A 21,468-nucleotide genomic window follows, 5' to 3' on the forward strand; every position below is an offset into this window, starting at 1 on the left:
CCGTCAACGTTCAACATTACTTGATAAGGTCCATAGACTTCCATGTAACGCCCGTGGAGTTTCTTCGTCCGAGGGCCAACCGTCGTCAACAACGCTCTTACAGCCCTCGACTCAGTGCGTGGCTCTACTTGTCTCAGATAATCTGCATATGTGTCTAAGTGCATCATAGTGAACTCTGAGGGTTCACTTAGGTTCCTGATCACCTGATGCCACGCAACTGAATTTATTGACTCTATTTTGCTTCCTTGTGGCAATATTCCGAACGTCTGCCCAATGTTCACATTTAGTTTCATGCTCAAATTACTCGGTGATTTTGTTTCTTTGACTTCTGATGCCTCAAAGGCGTGTAGTTTTTCCTGAATTTTCTCATTCTCTATTTCGAGCTTCACCTTCTGTTCGATCTCCTTCGTCACCAATTCCTGCTGGACTCTATTTAGAGCATCCCTCGCGGCTGCCCTATTATCGATCTTGAAGTCATCCGCTGCAGTCACTGGTTCTGGTTCACGTATCTCTTCCGCCTGCATCTTCTTCGTTGTTAGCTTCTGCGTCCCTCCGCTTCACTCAACAGGCCAGCCTTGCTGGCTTTCACACCCGATAAAGCTTCCTCATGCCTTGGATGCTTGATGTCTGCCACAGCATCCCAGAATTGTGGACAATCCGATTTAATATGACCTTCCAAGTTACAAAAGAAACACCGTGGGCCGAATTTCGCAATTACTCCTCTCATGAAATCTTCATGACCGACCTCTGACGCATCTTCATCCTCGAGGCTAAAGCGTTTTGCTTTCATGCCCTGTTTGTAGGTTGGGCATGCCGACACATGACGGTCCGTCGAACTATAATTTGCAGTAAGTTTTTTCCTTAGTTTTTTCCTTGGTTTGCTGGTCCATTGTTAAAATGGCCATAATTTTTCTTGTAAAATCCAGATCTCGATGGAGGCTTCAGCAAAAGATATTCTTTTGACTTGAGTCTCAACTCCTCTGGTGTTGGCGCATTGGTTTAGAGTGGTGTATAATGTGTCGCTAACATTGTTCGAAGCTCATCATTCTTCACACCATCGATGAATTTTGAGGCTACTGCCAGGTTCATCCTTCTGTTCGACTCATCTGGTTGGCTACGCCTTCTCAGCATCGCCAAATTGCCTAGAAACATGTCTATCGGCTCATCCTCACGTTGCCTCCATTTCTCGAATGCATCAATTTCTGGTGTCCTTGCACCCCTGAGCCAAAACGATTTAACAAGATTTCAAAAATTTTCTCAGCAGTGTCCCGCTGGTTTTGCTTTTTGGCCATCACGCAGTTTAGAGCTGTCCCTTCCAATTTGCTGGTAAGAGCACTGCATTCTTGCCTTTCTGACAAGTCCTCTTCTTCAAAATGAAGTTTCATCACCTCTATACAGGTATCAATACAGCCATCAGATTCGTCTTTGTAACATCTTGGTTTCTTGAAAACCCTTCTGGACCTTAAACTACGTTCATTGGTCCTAGATAACCTCATTAAGAATGTTTCCAGGGACCCTTTCAGAGGTTCAAAGGCCGTGGACATGGATGTAGCGTCTCTTGAATGCCCCTCTTGAGTATCATTGCCCCCTGATAAGGGCTCTGAATTTTCCCTCCTGTCCGAATCGCTGGGATGACTTCTTCCTTGATTCGCATGACCCTGTGGCTGAAATCACATCTCCCAGTCCCATGTGTATCTTGGGTCGGTCGTTTGTTTGAGGTCGTTTGAGGTTGCCAGTTGAACTTCCTCTGATGTTTGGGCCCCGTGGTCTATTTTCCCCTGTGGCATAGCTTGATGAACTGCCCCTTCCTCTAATGGATCCATATGTCCTTCTTCTGTTGGGTTGTTCATTGGAGTTCACTCTCGGCTCCCTGCTGGGTTCTCCCGAGATTGTTTCTCCAGTCTTCGATCCACTTCTCTTTCCTTATAGCCCATCCAACCTATCCATGATAGTCTGAGTTCGCCTCTCCATCATCGCGTCTATCTTCGTGTCAAGAGTCCCAAGAGTATGCTCTTGTTGAATTCTCAACTTCTCCATGTCGTCTCTCAATCGTAAATTTCTCTGTTCAGCTTCCCTCGTCATCTGCGACAAATTCTTAGCCAAGTGTTCATCCGTTCTCTCCTTCAAGCGTTTTTCGCTTCTACTCACTTCTTGTCTGTTGCGGTTGATCTCTTCCCTCAAATTTTCTCTCTCGACGTGGACTGCCCTTTCTAGTTCACTTATTTTAAAGGACATTTGTTCATTTTGTTCTCTTATACTGCCCATTATGTTGGTCAAGGCTTCTTCAATTGATGCTCCGTTATCCACTAAAGGCGTCACAAGTGGCGGTGTCATCCTGTCGATTCCAGGTAGCCTGGGACCCTTCCGGATTGGCAAAATTGGGCCCTTCGGGATTGGCAAAAATACGACCCTTCCGGATTGGCAAAAATAAGACCCATCCGGATTGCCAAAAATAAGACCCCTCCAGATTGGCAAAATCGGGACCCTTTCGGATTGGGACCCCTCCGGGTTTGTAAAAATAGCTTTTCAGAGACTTTCAAAGTTTTCAACCGATACCCTTCCGGACACGTTCTCCGATGCTATTATGCTGTTTGAACTAACTAGGAAGGGTGTATTTTCTTTCCCAAGGCCCTTCCAGATTGAAGCTAAGCCTCTTATTTGACAATTCACTTTAACTGTGAAGGGTTTTATCACTAGCCTAGTTTCGACTCGACTATGGTTTTCTTGATTCCTTAGCCTTCCATTTTTGTCTAGAACAGCCTAAAATTGCCTTATTTAACCGTTACTACTCTTTGGTAGGGGTGAAAGGGCTTTCCAAAATTTTTTAATAAAACGTGAAGGGTCTACCTTCCCGAATTAGTGAGTTTGCTAAAACAATCTTAAAAAATTTTCACGCTTACTTTTTTGAACAATTGATGTTTCTATGAGTAAGCTCACCTAAATTCTGATCTGATGGTACCAAGATCAACTGGAACTGTCTAGTAGTTCCAAAGTTATTAACCAAAAAGTCTTTTTTCTAAAATCAAAAAATTTTCTCTCTTATAGGTTCCGCATAACTTTTTTTCGCAATTCTCTTCTTTTTTAACTAAAAATATTGATCCGAGCTCAGAAGGCCTATACTCTTCAAGTTCAATGCAAAAAACCCGATCTAAAACGTTCCAGTTGAAAAAATTTGCCAAAAACAATGCTATTTGGACCATTCCGGATTGATGAATTCACTAAATCAAACACGTTAGGTTCGATTTCACTGTAACCCGGAAGTTTATTGGCAAACGAGTTTTAAAACCTGTCGATTCAATAGTGAACGTTGTCCGAACAACAATTTTTACTGTCCTAACTCAAAAATTTCAAAAAATTCTCTTATTTTGTAGCGTTTCGTTTTTTCAAAAATCAAGAAAATTCGGTTTTTAGTAGCCAATTAGTTCAAACCACTTCCGAACTAAACTTAAAAGGTTCTACCTATTATACTAGTATAGTCACGATGTAACTCACTTATTTAGCGCTTTTTGGTTTTTCCTAACATCGGGTCGACAAAACGTTACTGCTTTCCGGCTTCGACCAGAACGCTCCAATTAACTTAATTATATGCAAAAATAGTGAGCTCATGGTTGAGTCTCAGTATCCCCAGATCACGAGATCACTCCTTAAAACAGGGCTACTACTACTTATTATATTACGATTGTTTTTGTTCAATAGATAAAAATCATCATCTCCATCGAAAATGGATCAACCCTTCTACCTCACTCCTAGCTTCTCATTCTCTGAAAATGAATCTGGATGTTAATTAAATTCAACTCAGGACATGAACAGGAAGCTAAAAATTTGAGTTTGAGTTTTGAGCCCGAGACCCCTCCGGATTCTGGAATCCGGGGAAATAGCACTCCTATTACTTTCCGGAAGGCTGGACACGCCGTCCCAACACCCTTTCCTTTTCTCGGGTTCTAGGTTGTAACGATTGTTGCGGCACAATCGTTACAACTCGGAATTTTTCCTGACAATCTCCAATTACAATCTGAATCTGTTGTCTTTTTTTCGTAGTTGTTTTCACTGCAACTATTGTTGTTGTGTTTTCGCCGTTTCAGTGTGTGCGAAATATTAAAAGGTAACGTGTCTTTCGTGTCCAAATCGAAATTTTAAAAATTAGCATGTCAGTTAAAACTAACCCTTCCCGATTTATCCAATCGTTCAAATAACGTCGCTAGTTCATTGAAACCATCAATCTTCCCAGTTAGATGTTCTTTTTTCGGATCGATTAAATTTCGATTGCGAAACTGCATTTTCGTTTATTCTGGTCGAATGTCACAAAAATCTAAAAATGGAGAGGAAATAGAGCGCCTGAGAAGTGAGTATAAGAAGCGATTGGAGCGATTGAATATAGTAAAGTGAAGGACGTTTCCCACAGGCACTCGCAGACACCTTGCGAGTTGAGTCAAACAACAGAAATGCAATTCTAGTCAGGAACTGGAAGGTTGACGAAACCATCCGAGCGATATCCTGTGTCACTCAATAGTCGAAATACTATAAGGCAGCAGGTTGGAGCCGCTGGTCGGATCGTGGCCAAAAAAATGCCCTAGGTTCTGGTTTGACTGCGTCCTACGGAACAATTGACGATGTAGGCAGAGTAGAATTCTCTGCAGTTGTAGCGATTTATTGGAAGCCAGGACTGTTATATCCACAGAGTAAAGAAAAAATTCCAGCAAGCACATGCGGAAAATGCCGATGAAAAAGATTTTTTTACTGGATGTGCCTAGAACAACCAGATCAAGAACAGCTCAATGAATGGAGCCCAGCGATAAATATAAAACAGCCATCCCTCGGCACTTCAAATTTGATATTGGGCGACAACCTGGTGAGGATATTACATAAATTGAGGACCTCATGGATCACTACCGTGATGATTTTTTGAGGTGCCACAGTATCCCAATTGTATCGAATGGATGTGCTAATGAACCCGTGAAAGATCAAATAGGTAAGGGTCTGGCAAAAATTTTCTGCGATCTGGCAAAAGTTATAGTGCTCGGTACTGACCCTCTGCACTTTACCAATGAACGCGAGAACACAAAAGGCTCCTACGCGGAGGCACAACGAAAGTGTCATCAGATGGAGTAACAAAATGCATAATCTGGCATGTCGCACTGCTGGACAGCTGAAGCTGATGGACCTGCAACACGAATTGAGAGCTCCAGTTTGACATCATAGAAGGGCAAGCCTGGATGAATCGTGTCTTTCATTCACGTTTGGTTGAATTGGAAGTCGATCTTTTTGATACCGGGGTGTTGAGAGCTGAGGGAGCTACGAGTGTAAGATTCATCTCCATCTGTGTGCCACCTAATATGGAGACGCGTCTGGGATCAGTCCCAGCCCTGACAGAAACAGCGCAGAGCTCAAGAGCTCAGATCAGTTGCAGAGGACAAATTCAGCCAGGTTACCAATTAAAATATAACCGATTGCCTAGGCAAAAACCATGTTGAGATTGAGAGCACATTGTACTTTAAACAGGTTGAACAGGTGGTTGCAGAGAAATCTTCCGATGAGCTTGGGCGCATTTATCATGAGAGTTACAGGTTATAATTTGAGATCTTTGCTGGGGTTCTTTCTCCTTTGTATATGGGACTAATAGATGCTTGTTTCCAAAAAGCGAGAAAAGTCTTCAAGTGGGTCAAATTTGCGAAAATTTCCCAGAGAAGGCTCTGAATCACAAGCAAGATTTATCAGGACTACAGTGGTAAATAATCCGGCCCACGGTTTTTTGAAACAGATAGAAATGCAATAGCTTTGAGTATACCAGTGATAGTTGAACAAAGGCTCGAGTTGACAATGTCGTTTATTTGTGGTTGGTAAGGTTCTGTTTTAGGGCTGAGAACACTAATAAAATAAATATTAACAACTCTGCTTTATCCCTGTCCTCCAATGCTTTTACTGCATTCCACTTCGAAACACTGGGAAGACCAGCTCCATGAAGACTGTTGAAATACTTAAATACAGAAAAAAGATCTGACTTGTAATAGTTTAAGTCTGTGTTTTCCGATTCTTTACAGAAATTTCTATACGATCAATTTTATGACGAAGTGATTCTGTGGATTTCCTCGAAAACTGCATACGCATAGTTTTAAGTCTGTTGAGCTGATTCGATGTTTCTTTTGATATCAATGCAGAAATAAGTGGACAATCTTATAATAAAAACGGAAAGGGAGCAACACCCATCAGCCTTGTGCTGTAAATCCACTACAACAACAACAACAACAACAATATCCAGGGTGGTAAGGATTGTCTGTGTTAAGTTCTTTTCGGTGTGCATAATGATAGTAAGTCGAATATCCACTCATACCAAGACTCGAGAGTAACGTCATTTTTTGATTAGCTATACGGTTCAAAAGGTTCTTCCACGATAAGGGCTTCTAATTTAACAAATCGACATTTGTATAAAATGTAAAATGTATTCATGTGTCTAAGTGATTCAGACTTTTGAGTTAAAATTTCGAATTTTACGGGATAATGGTTAGAAAATTTATGTCGATTTCGCATATGCAGGTCAATATCAATCGAATATATAATATTAGGATTGTTTGTCAACAGAAGGTCAAGAATAATAAAAATTGTTTTATTGAAATGAATCATTTGTGTGAGAATAGGCTCCTCTAGTTTTTCAAAAATCGAATTCTCATATGGGTTGGCGCTTTCTACAATGTTCCAGTTTATTTCAGGAAAGATAAAATCACCTCCGAAGAATATCACATCAAAGAATATGTTGGAATTAAAATTCTATACGGCCTCAATGTCGTTCACGGGATTTCTGTAGGGGCTATATTAAGGGGGTAAAGCAAGGTTTCAAGTCAATTTGTTTCCGTTCAGTCAATTTCTCGGCCTTTTAGACAGAGTTTCATTTCTTTTATGCGTAGGTCTTGCCTGTCCTCTACACCATCAATAAGGTTTCTTCTAGCGAGGAGTATCTGCTAGATATTTGTAATTTAGTGCCGGAGAAACAAAAATCTGTTTGTCGTTATAGGCATTCTTCAGCTTGTATCTTTTTGACAAAATCTTATGAACATCCCACTCATTTTGAAGAGTAACAATTCTGGTTCTGGGACGTTTCCGATGGGTCGTACTTACGGAGCCGCTGCAAATTTTTTCAACAGAGAGATTTTGCCCATTTTTTCGAATATCTTAGAGATCTCACCATAGTCGTAATCGATTATGTTTTCTTGTGTAACGTTCGCCCAGACATTACACAGTGACAGAGCGTAGAAAAAATCCCTAATGACGACTGGATGACGTCAGTTACATTAATCGTACTCGTTTGTAACGGTCTTGACATAGCCAGTTTTTTTTCTGGTCTGTTAAGGGCTAAGTACTTAAGTACTATCATACCATTTTTAGGCCATCAGCCAAACTACTTTCAATCCGCTTTCGTTTACATGCGAAAATAACCAGATAGCTGGGTCTCAGATCCCCAGACAACCTAATTACTATTAAAAACACAGCTACCAAACCACAATTAAATGTGTTCCTACTGACAGTTATATACTAAATACATTAGAGATGGGTTGACTCTTTCCTCGTCTCTAATTGTTCATGCTCAGAAAAACTAAATTATTATCGGAGTAAGTTCAATATGTTCAGGGCATTGCTGCAGCTAAAATATATAGTTAATGTTTTCTAACTGTCTTTGGGCACCGGGCCTCTAATTCCGTACTCTCCGGGATATAACGTTGTTAACTCCCAATTTCTGATGCACGGTAGGTTTTGGATTTGTCCCGAATGTCCCACTGGACCTTCTTTTTCCACTATCTTCTGCTGATAAGCACCTTGTGGTATCCTCGTGTTACCACAAGTGGCTTCGTTTATTTTCTACTTTCTCTTCTATCGACTATTTTCCGTCTTCCAATCGGTTGTTCTGTTTTTCTGTGAGTTTCTAGGAAAAATGGCCGTTTTTGTATTTCCGAGAAACGTTCCATTCCAAACCGAAACTTTGAAAATTAAAAAATCTGGAGCATTCCGAGCCTCCCTTCCACTATCCACTTTTTTTTTGATAATAATGCCTTTAACGTTGTTTTCGGCGTGATCCGGAAGATTCGACTGTGCCATCCGGGGAAATGGCACATTGCTTACTTAAATATTACTTTTTTGTCTGGCACTAATGCTTTTATCCCGTTTATTATTGTTCGTGTCAGTTGATTATTGGATGGAGTGATGCTTATGTTGCCTTGTTCTAAATTCTGGGTATCAGTTACAGGGGGTAAAGAAGATAAACGTTGCTTACCTTGTTGATACATATGGTCTAAACAGACGCTCAAACTTTGCTAATTGTTTATCAATAGAAAATAACTTGGATATCCTTTGTTTAACAGAGACATGGCTATCCAATGACATACCTGGCGAAAGCCTTCTCCTAAATGACTACACGATTCTTAGAAATGATAGAGCTACTAAAAATCACAAATTTAAACATGGAGGAGTGCTCATAGCGGTTAAAAGCATTAATTTTTGAAACAAAATGTGAATATGGTGCAATCAAAGTTAAATCGAAATATGACTCAACAGTAATATGTTGTTTGTATAATCCACCCAAGATCAGTCCCTATAGCTGACCAGGGGAAGTGATTGTATCCCTGATAGAAGAAATCACGACCTATGCAAAAATGAAAATTGTAAATCAGTCATACTCATGGGAGATATGAATTTCGAGTGCACTAATTGGAAGACATTATACTCGCAGAATGAAAATGAAAACAAAATTCTTTCGGATTTAAACTTTCATGAGTCCCTAAAAAAAAGAAGAGAACAACTAGTTAGATGTGTTTTTAACAAACAATCCAAACAATTGTCAACCGATCTTGTGGGAATGAGTTTAACAAGAGCTTCAACTCGGACCACGAAGCCTTTGTTGTTGCCCTGCTACTAGAAACAGCAATTGAGCGCAAAAGTAAATGGAAAAAGTTCGCTTCTAACAAAGTAGACGGGAAAGACTTAAACTACTACATAAAAGAGCACCCTTTTGATCCCTATTGCTATAGTAGCGTTGATGAAATAGTAAAACAATGGTACAAATGGCTTGATAGATTTTTTATTTAAAAATGTTCCCCAAACAACCACACACAGATGGAATCTCCCTCCATAAGTTGGGAAAGAGTCCTCACACCTCTTTAACAAGATATCAACGGAAAATGTCGAAAAAATCTTCGCTCAATAGAATTATCAACTTTAAGAAAATGGAGAAGAGACTGAAAACGTCCCTAAATGAGGATCAAGCAGAGTTTGAAAGTAAAATTTTTCGAAATCAAAGTTTCTCTGATGTTCAAAAGTATCTCAAATCGATGCAAAGCAGCAGGTACCCCGTGAATGTGACACACAGAAATCAGAAAACTAATGAGGACGAGCGAAAATGTAAATTTTTAGTGATTTTTTTCCCAATGTGTTCCTTAATAGTAATCAAATAACGAAAACTTGTTACGATAGACAAAAATTCAAATAAAATCGAGATCAATGAAACTAATATAACGAAAATTTTGACAAAGCTACAAATTAATAAGTCATGTGGCCCATACCGAATAGGAAACAGTGCTCAAAAATCTACCATTTTGTCAAAGTCAGTAATACTAATTTTCAAAACTACCCTAAATAAAGGCTTTTTTCCATCCTATTAGAAGATAAGTGCAGTGATAACAATATTTAAGGATCAGAACAGAGCTATGATTGAACAGTACCGACCCATAAGTCTTTTATGCAGCTTATCAAAAGTCCTGAAAAAACTTATTTTTGATGAATTGTTTGACATTGTAAAAAAGCAACTAGACCAATCGCAACAAGGATTTACAAGACATCGGTTGAAAGGCAGCTACAACATCAAACTACCGATATAGTCGAACGAAACCCAATGACGATCTTTTATTAACAAGACAAAAAGATCTAACATCGATAGCAAAAACTCAAACAAGAAAGGCTGACCAAAATTTTTGGAAAACAACCAGTCAATAATTGAATATCTTACGAAAAAAAGGAACTATCGACCTCGAACAGATTGACAAACCATGCCTTACAAAATAATACTGGAATTACATCTACAAAGGTTACTCTGAAGTCAACTTATGTTCCTGGGCTTTTATATGCAACTGTGGACATTGCAACCCCGTGCAGAAAGTCAACTCAGCAGTCAAGTGATGGGTGCAAAACTCAGCCGTCAAGTGAAGCCTAAGCTCTCTCTCTCTCTCTCTCTCTCTCTCTCTCTCTCTCTCTTAGTTGAGATAAAGAAAATTCAAATGAATCTATTCGGGAGTTAGATGTTTCCAACCTGTTGAGGGTGAATTTCAACTGACCCGCCAAATTTCTAACCAAGCAGCAGATGCTCTCTTTTTTCATTTTCTTCAGATGTTTCTCCAGAATTGAGGGGTCACAAGCAATAGTTTCCGCCAGAGTCGGATAGTGACATTTAGGTTTAGAATCTTGTTCAGGATCAGAATCTATTTGAGAGTCAAGCCTCCTCGATTGGATAGCCTCTTCTGAGCTCATTATCATTCTGTTTAATAAGTTAATCACAACACATGTCAGAAGAATATCACATCAAAGGATATGTTGGAAATAAAGTTCAATGAGGTCTCAAAGGCGTTCAGGGGAATTCTGTAGGGGCTATATTTAGGGGGATGACTGTAAATGCAGAATAGAAGATAGTAAGTGGTACCGACTGCCACATTGCCAAAATAACTTTCAGTTTTTTTTAGTTTTCCAGTTAATTGTTGAGACTTTTTCGAGAAATAGATATAATAACATAGGTAGATTCTAAGTTTGTCGACATTTTTCCAATTTTTTTCTCAATTTCTGCATGCTAGTTTTTCATGTTTTGTTCGTGTTGTATCGCAAGTGGTGCGAAGCTATTTGTGTTTAACTTTAGAGCCTAAAGTCATTTTGAGATTCAGAAAAATTGATAATTACGGCGAGGATAGAAAGAAACGAATTCGTCGAAATGCAAAACGCGGCCTTCGTGGTGGCTTTCTGTGTTTTATCAACAGGTTCTAGCTGCCTGACAATCCAAAAATGAAGTAAAATTGTTTCTAAATTTGTGCATGAAGTTAGTAATTTAAGCTTCAGAAATGTTGAAAAGATTTTTAGGAAATATTTTGATGTGGTCAGGGAATTCATTAACTCAGTAGCCCTGTATCGAATGGAGCATTTTTCGATATCTGTTCGAAAAGAGATGATTATAATTAAATTTTGGCGGGCTCGGAGGTTTGTGTACCTTTAACTCTCGAAAAAAAATATGTCCTTTAGATAACATTCATTATGGAATTATAGACGGCAATCAGTACAAATTGGAGGTCATTTTAAATATGGAGCTCATACACTGACAGTGCTTCAGTTTTGGAAAATACGTCGTCCGTTGAATGCCTACGGTTACAAAAAAGAATAAATTTTCTACTGTATTTTGAAAATATGACTTTAAAGTAAAATTGCATCAACTGTATACAGTGTTGGCATGTTTTAAACAAGGGGTGTTTTAAACATGTTTTAAACACTGTTTTAAACACTTGTTTTTTTTACATGTTTTTTTTTAATGTTTTTTTCTACTGAATCAATTATGAATCACTGGTTATTGAACAACCTTAGCAGGCATCTTTGTTTTCGGTCTCGCGTTGAAGTGGCTGACAATTGGCTTGGTTAGTTGGTTCTGAGAGAACGCGGTTATGTAAACACTCATTACGCTGGTAGCTAATTGAAGTGGCTGACAATTGGCTTGGTTAGTTGGTTCTGAGAGAACGCGGTTATGTAAACACTCATTACGCTGGTAGCTAAGTGTGCTATACTTTAACCGGGCAATTTTTTCAGATCGAGACCATGGCTACTACTGGTAGAAAAATGGATGCTATTTGGGGTGAATTTGAGAAAATTGCGGCAAACAAGGCAAAATGCCGGAGTTGTGGTTACGAGTGTGCTCCTTTAGTGGACAGATTGAAAGATGTAATCCAGCAAGTGTACGCTATTTCTGCGAACTGTGAGCTGGGAAATTTCTACAAGTCACAGGAAATTCTCGGAAATCTGGAAAAAGAACTTGTGGAGTTGGCTGTGACTCTGATCAGCATTGCTCCGTCGTCGGCCGGACTGGAGCGGGTATTCAGTTCAATGGGTTTTGTGCATTCTGATTTGCGCAACAGGCTAGCACCGGAAAAGGTCGGAAAACTAGCCTTCTGCTTGCGAGTTTTAAACGAAAAATTTTGATAAGAATTTTCGAATAAATTTTTCGTACTCCAGTTTTTAACACTTGAGATGTCGTGGGAGCAATTATACGTTGATCTGGGAAAAAAGGTGTTTTAAACATGTTTAAAACGTTTTAAACGTTTAAAACGTTTTTTATGGAAAAAAAACACAATTTTGCCAACACTGACTGTATATGAAAACACCTCGCTGAAGTTAATGCTTTACGTTGGATGAATAGTATTTGATCTGCTGATCTCAAGGCAAATTATGGCACAATTTGCCTTTAATAATATATTGCTGAGAAAGACGTTTAGAAACATGCTGAAATTGAGTTTGAAGTGCCAACTTCCAGACAACTTACTAACATTTTTTTTCTGCAGGTGTTTTAACCGAACAGGTTTTAAAGCAGTAAATGATTGATTTAGGCTTGCTTGAAAATGGAAATTTTCGTGTCTAAGTTTAATTGAATAGTTTCATCTAAGTTTCTAAGATTGAGCTCGTTAATGAAGTTTCCACTCGTTGTTTTCGCTTAAGTACTTAAATTTGATTTTGATGATTTAAAACAATATGATAGCAGTTCATTAAGCAGTCTTTTCTGCTCTATTGATATGAACACTTGAGACCGAGGAAAGAAAATTGCTTTTGATCTGGACTTGTCATGGCAAATAAGCTCAGCGACTACGGTAAGGGCATCTATAGTCGTGTGCTTTGTTCGGATTCCAAATGATTCAAAGTAGAAAATTCCTTATTTTTCCAAATAAAAGTATGCTCGATTGTACATTTGTTTTTCATAAATGTTGCTCAGCGGTATGCGAAGGGATATGGCTGAGTGACTGTTCATATAGAATTTTGAGCCTTCTTTCGGCCGAGGAAAAAATTCGATCTTTTATGTCATCTGGAAATTTTACTTGTAATAAAGGCTAGATAATGCGTTATGAGCTGGGATAGAGATCATCGTCTGATTTTGTAGACATCGATTTTTTATGCGGTAGATTTAATATGATTTAGAAAATTTAGATTTAAAAACAAATTATGTAACTTGAAGTTCTTAACCCTATGGTGGGATACTGCCAGATAACAATATAGGGAAGCAAAGCTGCCCTCCAATTTTATCTGCTCAAATAATTTTGATTTTTGAGATATGGCGTTTTTATGAAAAAGAAACCCCCTGATAGATGAGCCCAGTTCATGTTTTCCTTAGATTAGGGTCACTAAAATATCGATGTTTAAGTACATGCTTTAGGAAGCTATTTTTTGTTCAACGATCTATTTGAAGCACCGTCGGTGCGTGTCATGCGCTAGTCAATGAATAATTTTGGTCATGTCTACATTTTAAATACCCTTTCGATGCGAAATTTGATTTGAATGTTCTAGAAATTTTATCAATGCCGCTCGGGTATAATTTCAATTATATTTTTTCTATTTCTCTTTTATACTTGCAAAAGCAAGTGTCTTGTAATCGAGAATTACACTTTTTTTCCCGTAAACAACTTCTTAAACATTTATAAGAAATCGATGTTGCTTTATTATCGAACCTTAGCAACTTCCAGGGCCCTTACCGCTTAGCCTAGAGGTAATGCAGTTGCCTTTGCACTGTATGGTCTTGGGATCAAAACCCGGGTGGACCTTGTATTTTATTTCAATGTATGAAATTGAATTTTTTTCCGTGAAAACTCATACTGTAGTTTGTCGACTAATGGTTTGTCGGGTTAGTTGCTACACCGTGATTTTCTGCATTGTAAGCAGAATTTATTTTAGTTTAAAGTGTCGCTGGTTAATTTTTCTAGTTTTTTACTAACCATGATTTTATTATTTTTTTCTCTCCGAATTTTTGCTCGGCCTAAATGATTTCTATTTATGTTTTGTCAGTTCGGTGAAACTGTTTTGCATCGGTTTTACGGCAAAAATTGAAAAATTGATAGTTTTTGATTTGAATGATTGAGGTCTGTTGAATTATAAAAGTTCAAACAGTTTTATCGGTCACATTTCATCTTTTTAATGACATTTCCTTTCCAATTTTTTCCAATGACAATTTTTTTTCCGTTAAAATTTGCATTATCAGACTATAGTTTATCTACTCAAGTTTTGCGGGATTGTTTTCCACATCGCGAAGTTTGCTTGTGCTGTAACCACTTTCATTGTAGTTGCAAGTGTAATGTTATTCATTTTTGTTTCAGGGACACAGGCTCAACTTGTGTCTGCTCAAAGATAGTCGGCTTTGTTGCCTTCTATTGCTAATTTAATATTCAAATGTCTGTCATCTTTGGCTAAAATGAATTTTTATCGAGAAACTACATTGAATAACATTGAACTTGCAACTACAATGAAAATTGCTTACAGCAGAAGCAAATTTCGTCAAAATTTTGAAAGAAATAGTTTTTTTTTCATTTCAACCTTTTTCATTTTGTCTAATTATGTTTTTCATGTCCCTCCTCTCTGGGTTTTAATCGTATTTGTGGTCTCATATTGCATTGTTCGATGAGCGAACTTTTCTGTGTGTTTTGTGGGGCTTAATGAAGCTAATTTTCCCCTCTCAATCATTGTTCGCTGAAGTTTTTTTTTGGTTCTGACCCCGCTCCGTAAGTTATGTCTCGACACTATTTTAACATTCAGTTGTCTTGCTTAGATGAAGATATGAAACTTATAATAGGCGTATTTTTATCAATTTTCAGAAACTTTTGTCCTAATGCTTTCTCTCTTTTTTTTTCATTCGGGCAGTTGCCAAGATGTGTTCGTTTTTTGTATCGGAAGTGGTGCGAAACTTTAATTTGCATTTGTAATCCGTGTGGTTACGCTTGCGATTAGCAAGCTTTATTAAATCGTATTATAGACTTTTTCGTGTTAACGACTAGTTTAACAGAATCACTTGAATCATTTTACTTTTAGAAAAAGTCACTCGTTTATTCGCGCATGTGGCGAAAAGCTAACGCACTTGCCTTTAAGGACAAAAGCCAATGGTTGGAATCCTGCCAGGACCTGTTTTTTTTTGCAAGCTGAAAGTTGTCCGCGCGTCAAAAAATCTTTTTCGGACTTTTGTTTGTCTGCTTTTTCTTGTCGGCGTAGTTGCCGCAGCAAAAAATTTGCCTAAAATTTGGGGATTTTTTTCAAATTAAAAAATAATTCACTCAAATTAAAAAAAAACATTTCACTGTATTCAGGGCTGGGACAAGTAATTGAGTTTAAAGAAATTTTGCCTATTTTTTTGCTATTTGTAGATTTTTTTTTCATGCTGTTCATTAAAAGTTTTTGGAAGTTGCTTTCTTTGTAAACTCACGGAGTGTTCTTTGCGGTTGGCTGAAATGAAAAATCCTAGAAATTCGATTACAGTCGGGACCTGTTTTTTTTGTGGAAACTGAAAATTTTCGAATATTTTATTCTTTCGTGTCTGCTAATTTTTGTTGGCTTAGGTTCCGCAGAAAGGTTCGATTTGTTTTTAGCATTTTGAAAGCTCTTTGAAAAAATTATTTTGGTGCAAATAACTTGTTAAAGGAATTTTTTGTCCTTTTGCTATTTGTAATTTTTTTCGACAAAATTGTAAAGTTTTTAGTAGGTTTCTTTTTCAATTTTTGTTTTTTTTTCTCAATTGCCGGTAATCATAATCATCCATTTTGTATCGAAAGTGTGTCATAATTTCGCTTTCGCAATCATAATTGTTGCGATTCTCGGTTTCACCCCTATATATAGTTGACATCGGTTTTAAGTTTGCTTAACAATCCTTTCCGTCTGAGATGCAACCAATTCCATCATTTGAAATCAAGGTGACCTGTTGAGATTAACCTGCAAGGGGTTCCGGTTGTTCAGAAATCTAGGCACGTAAGCTTTTGTTTTAATTGTGTTACTTTTTCTCCTGTACATTTTGTTAAAGAGTTGCTAATTTGTGAGATGATTTGTTCCTTAAACAAGGATAAAAATTTGCCTTGCCTCTGACATGTACGAGTTTGAAGATGATTTATTACGTCTGTGAATCTTACTTTAATTTTAGTCGGCTTTTTCAGCCATGCTCTTAATATTGGAACATTTGGGAATGCTTTGGAACACTAGTAATGGAATGCTCTTAATAATTTCCTAGTTAGCTGTTGATCTTATTTCCTTGCCCGCAAAGAGCATTTTAAACTTAAATGAATAAGGTTAAACCGCTCTTTTTGTTTTCATTCTATACTACTTGTACTAAAGCTCTGCAAATACTATTTCTGACCAGCAGATGGTTGCGTATTTTTTCCTTTTCATCCGACTGAAAATGGTGCCATATAGTGAATTAAAACTCGTTACTCTCAGTAGATATCTATGTTAGATTCCTACAGCCGCTACTCTAAAACTAAGCGCTGCTTTTTTATGAATGGTAAATTTGTGAAATACCATGTTTTTTCTTAACAAAGCATTCCAAATTTTGCAATACGATTGAGAGTGAGCCAAATTTAGAGCTGAAACGTTGTAAGGATATTAAGACGGATGCTGGGAAAAAACAAAGTGTCTACTTCTTGCATTGCGCGCTCTCTTTGGTTTGAGTTTTATCCTGGTTTGTGCTTTCCTTTATACTTTTTTACCGCATTTTTTTTCCTTTTGCATTCCGCAAAAGCATTGCGTAATGTTTTTACATTATGCCTCACAACGTTAAAGTACTCGGCGCTTTATTGCTTTTTAGGACATTAAATTTTGATCCGAATTGTTACGATAGTGCCGTTAATTGTTTGACGCTGTCGCTGTGTTTATCAGGCAAGCTCTTGAATTAACCGCATTTTAAATATTTTGTCGATCACTTAATTGAAAATCTGGTTCGAGAGGTGAATTTCCGTACCAAAAATGTTTGCAAAAGAAGTCTGTGTTATCTGAGAAAAGTAAATATTTTGCTCAGTGTTACGGTTAGTTCCAAGTTTCGATCTGTAAACTTTGGTAGAAGCCCCGCGTTACTTTTTAACTTCGAAACGTACCGACTCAAACTGACTTTTTAGCTGATGTTTGGTTAGTTTTGTCAAACCGATTCAATTTTTTTTTCGAGTACCATTTCAAAGGTGAAAAATGGCGTGCTGTTCTATATACTGACAGCTTTTAACTATTTTATTATATATCTGCCAATCAGTATAGTTTGAGACATGGTAAAAATCGTGTTTAATCAAGACTTAGCGAACAATCAGTCCTTATATTAAGTCTTACTATTGTTGCTCTTATTTTACACACATTTACACAAATCGCCATTGGAGCTGTAACAATTATTACTTAGTGGCTTTAAACTTGTCATTATTTTACACCATTAAATTCTATTTGTTGACTGACATTATGGGATTGCTGAAACGATTAAGTCGTTCGAGGAGTTCCGAGAAGGTTCAAACAAACAAACAACATGCAAGCCAGCCGGCAAGTGAGCCCGGAATGCTAGGGCGTCTACCTAAATTTAGATCTAAAAGCAAAAGTTCGGGACTTGATTCAAGAACCTCTGTTGATATAAATACAACTTCATCTTCGCTGAACAAATCGAGTTCAGGCGAGGCACTATCTTTCAATCGAGTGCCCCAGGATCGATCCCCGATCGAGCCTACATCGTCTTCAGCGATGTCTCAATTGAGTTTTATGACCTTGCAACCTTCACGGAGTAGTTTTGGAATCCATTCTCTAGAACACAATCCAGATACATCTTTTGACCAACCTGTAGTGCGGAAACCCTTGGTACAATCCAGAAGACCGTTCTTACCTGCGGCTCCGAGGCCTCCAGTCAAAGAGAAGCAGCCAAATTCAATCCAATCTAGTAATCTGAGCCAGACAGGTAATGCTCCAAAACAAGATAACAGTTTTAATGGATCCTCAGATGCGCGGAGGTTCGATAAGCCGCTTATCATTGAGATACCGAGGATTGTTTGTGAGAGCTGCAAAGAGGCGTGCACTATAGAGGCCCTGAAAATCAATAATGTTTATTACCATCCGCACTGTTTTGTGTGCACTGCTTGTAATATTGAGTTGTCGTACAGTCCCTACTTTGCGAAAGAAGGAGGAATTTACTGCACTAAAGATTTCAATGCACTGTTCGGGACTAAGTGTCGATCGTGTAAAGATTACATTCAAGGAGATGTTGTGGCAGTTTTGGGTTTCACATACCATCCAGCGTGTTTCAACTGCACCCGCTGTGGGAAAAGTTTCGAAGCTGGCCAAGAAGTGATTATTGACAAGGAAGACACATATTGTGAAAACTGCCCCCCTACTCCTGGAATAAACCTGGAAGTGGAAATAGAGCAGCAGAGTCCAGTGGCTGTAGTTTTATGCAGTGGCTGTAAGCAGATAATTAGTGACATGTCGAAGTCTCTCTGTGCACTAGAAGGAAACTGGCATCCGCAATGCTTGAAATGTCACGCTTGTCAGAAACTTCTGACTAAAGGTAATTCTATGATTCATGATATCCAAATTGATCTATTTTGTCTGATAATATTTGACAATATTGTTATATGCCTGACTAATTTCCTTGTTTAGAATACTTTGTACAAGGACAAAAGATTTACTGCGAGCGCGATTATTTGAAGCAGTTCGGAGTGAAGTGCAATAATTGTGCGGAATATATAGTCGGAAAGGTTATCGAGGCGGGAAGCAAACGATACCATCCTACTTGTGCGCAATGCTCGGTCTGCGAGGGAATTTTCGCCGAAGGTCAGGATATGTTAGTCCACGGAGACGAAGTATGGCACCCGGCATGTAACTCGAGACACAGTGGCAACAAATCGTCTAGAAGTACTGCAAACGATTCCTTTCAAGAGTCCTCCATATACACTACCGATGATTTGAACATAAGTGACGACTTGAACTCAATCAACGTGGTAACACTGGACTATTCGGTCCCAGAAGAACTTTTAACTGAACTCCAAGAGGGAAAAGCCGAGCAAACCTCCTCACCCATTCCAACGAGTGAAGCAAGTTCCAGAATAGCACCGGCACCCAAAAAGTCTTCTCTTAAATCTCCTCCCATACTCAAGAATAAACAAAACAAACAAGAATTGTATGAGAATATTGAAATTCCGTATCCGAAGTTTCCGAATAAGTTTGCATCATCCTCAACAGCACAAACATCGGAACCTACTAGTAAATTTATTTCATTAACTCCCGACTTACGATCTAAAAACTGCAATCCATTCATACCAAACTCAACAAGCCTCTACGACATTCCATTTGGAGACGCCATTCCTGAATTCGAGCTTGAAATTTCACACGCATCAGCCAAGAAGTCAGAAACAGAAAGCGAAAGTATGAGTCATATGCCGAGATCGACAAGTTTTGATCGAAATAAAAAGTATTCGGTTCCGTTTTCGGCGCCTGTCATGAATGATAACATGTTTAGATCTAAGTCAAATGACAGGCTAAAAGTTTTCCAACCGAAAGGATCGGATGCTTATGTTGGAGGCTATCTCAACCCGGCCGAGCCATCGGATTTAGCTCCAGGATTGTTTCAAAGGTTTCCAAGTTTACGAAAGCAGCAATCAGAAGACAAGAGACGTCAGCGACAAACATCTTTCTCGCAACCTCCGAAAAGCACTGAAAATCTTTCAACAAGGCCCGGAAACTTAAATAAACGAAACAATTATACTCGTGGAACCTCGCTGGGGAACATACAAAGAGAGCAGCTTCAATCACGACGGAATAATTCTCAAGCGGAGCAGCTTAAAGAAGAAATGAAACGCAGCAACAACCCTGAGCCGCCCAGGTCCAAATCGTCATTTGATATTGGAAACAGATCAAGACGCGTGAATTCAGATGATTATACCGAGAACAGCGCGAAATGTTTCTACGATAAAGAGCGATTGAGTCGAAGTCGTATCGAGTTTTCGTTTAGTGCCTGTGACGAGGAAGATTCGCCCGATTCCAAATACGACGAGTATCTCACACGCTCGGGAATAGGGAAAGAATATCTGCAAAGCACGAAAGGAAAGTCAGCTAAAGCGAAATTAGAAGAGAGCTTGAAAGTTTCGGATGACCCGAGAGGCGCGTCTAGAGATCCAAGTGCTCTTCTACCACCGCCAAACCCTTTGAGATACAAGAATCCTTACCAAGCATCGCCGTCAAGAGTTTTGGGATACCTGGAAATCGAAAACGAAAGTGACGATACTATTGAACATAAATCAGAACTGACAGAGGTTTTCAGGTCTACGGGAAAAAAGCAGAAAGTTCGACCACCGAGAAATCGGGAAATGTCTGTAGGAAATGTAACTACTGATGATTCGGGACTGGACTGTTTCTCAGAACCAGAAGGGAGCAGGAAATCAGTGTCAACATCTCGACTACTGGATTCCCAAAAAGGTTACAGGTCTGATTTTGAGCCGGCAGAAACCTCAAGGAAGCAGAGAAAAAGTAATGAAAAGCGCGCGAAATTGCTTCATGATAATTTTATAAACTACATGAAGGCTGTTAAACATGGATTTATCTCTGCTTACGGCACTGAAGAGAATCTAGATGAGATTGAAAGTCTGAGCGCCGTCTCAGAAATTGTTCCTCTGAATTCAAATGGTAGAGAAGTGAAAATTTATTCGTTGAATCAACTTCAGACAACCAATAAAAAACTTCCCAAAGACGTGAAGAGAAAAAGCTTAGAAGTTCATCTATCAGAACAAGAGTTTTTCCTGACATTCCATATGACTCGTAACTCGTTCTACCAATTGCCTCTTTGGAAGCGAAACATTTTGAAGAAATTCAATTACCTTTTCTAGATGAACTGGAATATGGTTTCAGCAAAAACTGTTTCACAGAGTTTCAAATAATAAATACTACGCATTATGGATTAATTAGTACATTGTTGCAATATGAAAAAAATATATTTATTATTATTTATAATGAGTAGTTAGTACATGATATGATAGATTAACTTAAGATATAATAGCTGGAAATTTTTTAAGGTTGTAGTCTCTATGGAAGTCCAAAACCCATGCCTCTATTTGAACATTTGGCGGATAATTTTGATCTCTTTTCGCATTGGTCAACAGAAACCTTTAATCATTGGTGATATATTACAGTTAGTGGCAGATTCAAGTTAAATAGCTGGATTGATTTTTGTTGTACTTCGAACAGTTTTTATAATTTATTTCAAAGCCAAATTTTTTGGCAAAAGAGTAAAATTTGAATTTTTGAATAACATTTCATCTGGCAGCCCGGGTTGACGAAAAATGCTTATCATACAATTCTCGTAGCTGGAAAAAATGCTTATCATACTCTTTCAATTAATTTCATAGCAAAAGTAAGTGTATGAAAATAGCAAAATAGGCATTTTTTCCATACTATGAAATTTTATAAGCATTTTTTCTATACTCTGGAATT

The 21,468-nt window shown here is 38.3% G+C and overlaps 2 protein-coding genes across 3 annotated transcripts in view; one reads left to right on the forward strand and one right to left on the reverse strand.

Annotated features, from left to right (window-relative positions):
• LOC134844539 (3'(2'),5'-bisphosphate nucleotidase 1-like) overlaps positions 1-21,468 on the reverse strand; it is a 553,428-nt gene that overhangs the window by 373,067 nt on the left and 158,893 nt on the right. The window lies entirely within an intron of this gene.
• Positions 15,670-21,261, forward strand: LOC134843804 (uncharacterized). 2 transcript variants are annotated; one of them, XM_063860090.1, is made up of 3 exons: positions 15,670-16,142; positions 16,606-18,550; positions 18,643-21,261. In XM_063860090.1, exons 2-3 carry the CDS (start codon positions 17,461-17,463, stop codon positions 20,862-20,864), a joined length of 3,312 nt encoding a protein of 1,103 aa, XP_063716160.1. In that variant the 5' UTR covers positions 15,670-16,142; positions 16,606-17,460; the 3' UTR covers positions 20,865-21,261. The 2 variants fall into 2 exon arrangements, with proteins under 2 accessions (XP_063716160.1, XP_063716159.1); XM_063860089.1 differs by having other exon boundaries at positions 15,670-18,550.

Source organism: Symsagittifera roscoffensis, chromosome 4, assembly GCF_963678635.1.
Source record: "Symsagittifera roscoffensis chromosome 4, txSymRosc1.1, whole genome shotgun sequence".
NCBI lineage: Eukaryota > Metazoa > Xenacoelomorpha > Acoela > Convolutidae > Symsagittifera > Symsagittifera roscoffensis.

Excerpts from the sequence above, each read along its gene's own strand:
- LOC134843804 (XM_063860089.1), top strand. The coding sequence starts at position 17,461 with ATGGGATTGCTGAAACGATTAAGTCGTTCGAGGAGTTCCGAGAAGGTT. Across the intron at positions 18,551-18,642 it reads TCAGAAACTTCTGACTAAAG|AATACTTTGTACAAGGACAA; the intron begins GTAATTCTATGA and ends TTCCTTGTTTAG.